The sequence below is a fragment of the Octodon degus genome, unplaced genomic scaffold, assembly GCF_000260255.1.
Source record: "Octodon degus isolate 3935 unplaced genomic scaffold, OctDeg1.0 scaffold00046, whole genome shotgun sequence".
In the NCBI taxonomy this organism is placed as follows: Eukaryota; Metazoa; Chordata; class Mammalia; order Rodentia; family Octodontidae; genus Octodon; species Octodon degus.
Genome location: NW_004524622.1, coordinates 2392755 through 2399187, shown reverse-complemented (window position 1 = coordinate 2399187; position 6433 = coordinate 2392755). Strand labels below are relative to the sequence as shown.

Below are 6433 nucleotides of genomic sequence, written 5' to 3'. Positions count from 1 at the left end.
TTAATTTATTTATTGCGGAACTGGGGATTGAACTCAGGCCCTTGTGCTTGCCAGGGAAGCGCTTATTCCACTGAGCCATCTCCCCGGCCCCTAACCTCTACTTTAAAAACAGGTAAGGGGGGGGGGCTGGCCTTAGCTCAGTTGTTTAAGTGGCTGCTTCCACAAAGCTGTCAGCCTCAGGTTGCTGTAGTTCGATCCCTACTACACTCCAGCCAGCCAAACCACCCCTCAGGGCATTCAGATAAAAAAAAAAAACAAAAAAACAAAACCTTAAAAACAGGTAAGGGCCAGTCAAATAGCTCAGCAGATTAAAGCACCTGCTTAGGCAGACACAGGGGCCAGGAGTTCGATCTCCTGGCCAGCTCTGCCAGCCCTACCCCTGGGGTGTGCTGAGATGGCAATTGAGACTGGGTGTGGTGGCACACATCTGTAATCCCAGCACTTGGGAAGCTGTAAACAGGAGCATCACTATGAGTCTGACCTAGTAGTGAGATCCTGTAGACCCTTGTCCTATATAAAAAACAAAAAAACAAAAGAACAAACAAAAAGGTAAGTAAATGGACTTGGGACAAAGAGAGGAAAATACATTTCAAGTAAGGTGGGGCCTATGGGAGGTAACCTATGCATTCAGGTCCCCCCATCAAAATAAAACAGAAAGAAAGGCAGGTGCAGAGACCGAGAAATTGACAAATAAGCAGGTTTTTAAGGTTTGAGATTGATGACTTCTAGTTTTGTTCCTGGCACATCCAATGGGGATGAGTGTGCTCTAAGAATAGCAGAAAGGCAAAGCAGGAAAGAGCTCAAGGGCAGAGCAGGGGGCCAGGGGAGACAGCTCAGCGGCGCAGCGCCTTCCTAGCAGTGCAAGGTCCTCAGTTCCATTCCTGGTACCAAACAAAAACAACAAAAAAAGAACAGTAAAGGTGTGGTGTTGACACAGCAGGGAACTGAAGCTGCAACTGATCTAAGCAAATAAAATGAATGGTTAAGTGATGCCTGTAGGTGCTGGTGAGTGATTCCTGTTGGCTGCATTTTGTAGCCTCAGAGAAGAAAAGAAGAAGGGCAACTGGGTTAATTCAGACTGAAGTTTATGTGCATGGGGTATCACATATAGGTAAGGTCATAAGTTAAATATTGTGAAAAAAGGACTTCAAATGACGGCAGAGTTTAGACGGAAATTCACTATCGAAACACAGCACAAAGACATTTGAATTGTTCCATTAAGTACTGGAAGAGTGTTGAATCCCCAAGGAAATAAACACGCTTTGATTTTGCCTCATGTAATTGGAACAGGGCAGCTAAGGACCTGGGGTTGATGGATGATGACACGGATACCTCCCAATCTCAGTGTTTGAGGTAAGATTTTAGGGCACGAGAGGAAATGGTAAAAATTAGATGCTGTGGCTCCAGAAAAGAAGTCACTTATGGCGTGATCAAGAAAGATCCTCTGGGCTGGAGAGATGGCTCAGTGGTCTAAAGCACCTACTTAGAACAAGCTAAGCACAGGACCAGGGACCGTGGTTCAATCCCCCAGCACCACATGCCAGCCAGCCCCGCCCCCTGGTGGGCTGAGCTGGCCACACACACACACCCCACACACACACTCTCTCTCACACACACACACACTCTCTCTCTCTCTCTCTCTCTCTCTCTCAAATAAATAAAAAAAAATTAAAAAAAAAAAAGAAAGATCCTCTGACATCATCAAGGCAGGACGGGGGTGATGCCGGTCACGCTTCTCTACTCCAGGATCCTGGGGGCAGCGTGGAGAGGTGGGCAGAAGTGTCCTCACGCAGGAGCGGGGGCTATACAAGAAGTAGTGTGCTCAGGGGAACACAGACCAAGAAGAGAGAGGCTGCAGGATTGATGAGTGGACGAAATTCACTTTGTTACCAACAAAGGCAGGATAACTCTGGACACATGAAAGTGAGAAGGGTGGAGGCCTATTAACAGGGCTTACCAGGCAACTGTGTGATCTGCTATTGTTTCAATCACTGTGTACAGAGCGAAAACAATCCAGTACATCATCCAGCGAACCTGGAAATAAGAAAAGTATGCATGAAACAATGAACTGAACTTATCTGCAACTCTGAATAATTTTATAGGTAACAGTTCAGAAAAACAAACAAACAAAAAAAAATTTCAGTTTCCAAGGTTTTTATTTTTTTAAATTTTTATATTTAGTACAGGGTCTACAGGGTCTCACTACACAGATTGGACTTGTAGAGATACTCCTGTTTTCAGCCTCCCAAGTGCTGAGATTACAGATGCGCACCACTGTGCCCAGTCTCAGCATGCCCTGGGGGTAGGGCCAGTACAGCACAAGGGGGATTGAACCCCAGTCCCTGTGCCTGCCCAAGAAGGCACTTTCGTCCACTGAGCTATCTGGCCAGCTTTTAATTTATTTATTTTATTTTAAGTTTTCAAGTTTTTATGTTTGAATGTCTTACATCATTATAACAACAATCTTGTCTTTTTTTTTTTTTGCGGAACCAGGGACTGAACTCAGGTCCTTGAGCTTGCCAGGCAAGTGCTTATTCCACTGAGCTATCTCCCCGGCCCCCAATTTTTTTTTGTCTTTTTTTTTTTTTTATAACAACAATCTTGAGATAAATAAATCAAAGAGTAACAGGTCTCTGGGGGCCCAAAACAATATTACTTAGAAATCTAAATCACAGAATTGGAAAAATATAAAATGGTTTTCCTACTAGGAGGAAAGCTCTTGAAATGTTCATCTACAAATCTGATAAAGATTATTAGTTATTTATTATTACATAAATAATATAGTAAAATGTGACTCAATTACATCTAATCTTCACCAGTCTGTAAGACTTTGTATTTCTTATTTCCTGATACAAAGAAATTATTCAAAACCTGAAGACAGTCCTGGGATTGCTAGCTCTGCTAATGATACTTCCTAATGTCAGTCACTGAGTCTGAGAGGCTGAGGTCAGCGGCGTCTTCTCTTTTCCTCAGAAAAGCCTTGCAAGCACACCGTCTTTCTCTTCCATCCCCACTGCATACTGGTCGGCGAGGACAAGTTCACTGAATCCTTGGGCGAGGGCGTCTTCACTGGGCCCCAACTCTGGACTCTCATAGTGGGAATACTTTTCAGTCTGTTGGCAGATTAACTTTTCTTGCATTGAATTCCTCCACCTTGTATTTTTCCCCTTATCTCAGTTGACATTCCTATTTCTCAAGTAGGTTTGAATTTCATTGATCAATAACATAGTAAGAGCAAATATACAGCACTGTGGTAATCACGCTAGAGATTGCTAATTATAATCACATATTAGTAATTTAATACCATTAAGAAATACAAAATATAATTATTGTTGGGGTTATAGCTCAGTAACATAAGCGCCAGCCAGGCAAGTGCAAGGTCCTGAGTTCGATCTCCAGCACCCACCCCCCAAAAAAGATAGAGAATATAATTATTTCCATCTTATACAAGAGAATCAAAGCAAAGAGAGATAAAATAATTTGTACAGTGTCACTGAATACGGGCTTGCCTGATTTTGAACGGGCTAACCAAGTACACAACACAGAGGAAACCAAGGGATTGCTGAGTGGGGGTACAAGAATAACAACCACTTCTTGTTCTTATTCCAGTCATTGCCTCCCAGTTAAGGTTCTTAGAAGCAGCGAGAATATTGGGGTGTTTGGAGACTGAACCCAGAACTCCATCCACGCTGGGCAAGTGTTCTGTCACTGAGCCACATCTCTAAGCTCTATATGCTTTTTTTTTTTTTTTTTTTTTTACTTTTATGTATTCGGTATAGGGTCTCACGATGCAGCTCAGTGGCCAGCTTGGTGCACCTGGGGCGGCCAGCATGGCATGTGGTACTGGGGATTGAACTCGGGTGTTTGTGCTTGCCCAGGCAGGCACTTAGACCGCTGAGCTACTGCCGTGGCCAGCCATTTAGCTTAAATTTAGGTGCTTTTTTTTTTTTTTTTTTTTTTTTTTTTTTTTTTTTTTTTTTTTTTTTTTTGGCAGAACCAGGGATTGAACTCAGGTCCTTGCGCTTGCCAGGGAATTGTTTATTCCACTGAGCCATCTCCCCGGCCCCTAGGTGCTTGTTTGAATATTTCACAGACAACGTACAGCTCTAACTCGTGGAGTTTTACAGTTTTCTATTCATAGAGACAAATCAATGAACACGATCTACAAATAACCTTTGAAGCAATTGTATTATAAAATATGAGCAATGCAAATTAAATTTATGGAGAATCATGAAAGTTTCAAAACTTGCCAAAAGAAAATAATAGCGTATATTTGAAATGTGAAGAGGTTGATTTATAAGATTTCTACTGCAAATTAAAAGCAAAAGCAAAAACAAATGCTCTCTTTCGTTTTTCACTTTTCATGGCCATCTCTCTGCTACCAACTCCAAGCTTTTGTCCAGGGGCAGGGAATTTTCTCTCAGGGCTGAAACCCTCTACATGTTTTTGTGTGTTGTGTTTTATTTCCTTTCTACTCCATATTTACCCTTTTAAAGAAGGGAAGTGACACTCCTCCATGAGTTCATTCATTTAACCCTTTAAGTCAAACCTGAGCACTGAGTATTTTTGCCTCTCGGCCATATTCACAAGGTTATTTTTACCCTACCTAGCTATTAGCTTATTCCTAAAAAACAAACGAAGGAAAATAACTATAAGGAGAAAACTATGTGGTTATGGAGCTAGATGGGATCCTGGAGCTGAATAAGCTTTTTTATTTTTCTGTGGCCAGCTCAGTCTGCCCTGGGGGCAGGCCTGGCACAGCATGTGGTGCTGGGGATAGGAACCCTGGTCTCTGGGCTGCCTAAGCATGTGCTTTAGACCGCTGTGCTATCTCGCTGGCCCAAATTGGGTTCTTATGTAGGAGACTGGTCAGCAAGCTATTAGAAACATAATAGTATTTCAGTGAAGGCTGGCATTTTTCATCATGTCACATTGTCATTACCACCACCATCATGCTTGTAATCTCCCAAAGAGGCAACAAGTGTGAAGAGTACTCCTGCAAATGTCACCAAAACTTGTTAACAGCTGAATATCGACAGAAGAGATGGCACAGACAGTAGCTGTTTGCTGTTATCCCAGAATGGCTGGCTGTCTACAGCATGAGGCTTACTTTTGAAATCTTATTAATGGGATTACTTAAAATAGGTGGCTCAAAAAAACCTCATGAGGGTATTTAATATTGTCAAAATTTAAAAGACAAAACAAAAGAGAGACTGCAATTTTAGGTAAAACAACAAGACTACCAAAGAAGAAACTAGCTAATCAATAAGGTAATCAATAACTGTCTTGGGGTATTGACTAAAATTTTATATAAGTAAAACTTAGTAAATTCTTTGGCAATCAACTTGCTTGAACTTACGGAGTTTTCATTTTTCCTACCCATAAGAAATATGGACTTCGGGCCAGTGAGATACTCAGAGGTCTAAAGCGCCTACTTGGTCAAGCTCAGGCAAGTACGGGACCCCAGCTCAATTCCTGGCACCACATGCCCCATCAGCCCTGCCCTGAGGGCAGGCTGAGCCAGCCATGAAAAAAAGGAGAGAGAGAGAGAGAGAGAGAGAGAGAGAGAGAGAGAGAGAAAGAAATATGGACTTTATAGTTGAACCTAGATAATAATTAAATTCAATAAGTGTGTTATTCAAGAGAACAACACAAAGAAAATTATCTTTTAAAATACATTGCTTAATTTTTTTCAATAATGGATTTGTTGGGGTTTTATATGAAATGATTATTCAGCAAAGTTTTTTTTAATCAAAACTATACCTTGGGGGCCTGCCCCTTAGCTCAGTTCTTTAAGTGGCTGCTTCAACAAAGCAGTCAGGCTCAGGCTGCTGTGGTCTGATCCCAACTCAAGCCAGCCAAACCTGCCCTGAAGGCATTTGGAGCCAGGCCTCCCCCCCAAAAAAAAACCCCAAAAACTATACCTCAAGGCCACTCAACCTACTATTTAATTAATGTTTTGCCCAAACAACAGAAAGTCAAAGACAAAACAGAAAAAAAAAAACAAGTTATAAAATTATAAGTACAATGGAACATGTGAAGATTGAGAAAATATTCTACACCAAGTAGAAACACCAGTAAAAAATGCAATACGCATCCTAAAGATTGGTAGGAAAAGGCGCATAGTGCAATAGCACGCACAGCCACCCTTCAGCCATGGGCATTCTCAAGCCACCACTGAGGGCGCAGTATCTACGAACTACCTGCGCACATCCTCCTGTAGACTTCAAAGAAAGTGCCTGCCACTTCCCCCCCGAATATTTTTGGTCTGTAGCTGGCTGATTCTAAGCACAAAGAATTAGGAGGGCTGAGCACATATAGCGCATGTTATGCCATACAAGCCAGTTACTTTTTTTTTTTAAATTTAATTAATTAATTTATTTATTTGTGTGTGTGTGTGTGTGTGGCCAGCTCAGCCCACTGGGGGGGGGGG

General features: G+C 42.0%; 1 protein-coding gene across 1 annotated transcript in view; it reads right to left on the bottom strand.

Moving 5' to 3' along the window:
* Reep3 (receptor accessory protein 3) overlaps positions 1-6433 on the bottom strand; it is a 45641-nt gene that overhangs the window by 21405 nt on the left and 17803 nt on the right. The window contains exon 3 of the mRNA XM_023716218.1: positions 1958-2034. Coding sequence (XP_023571986.1) covers positions 1958-2034 — 77 coding nt within the window. The remainder of the gene's footprint in view (positions 1-1957; positions 2035-6433) is intronic.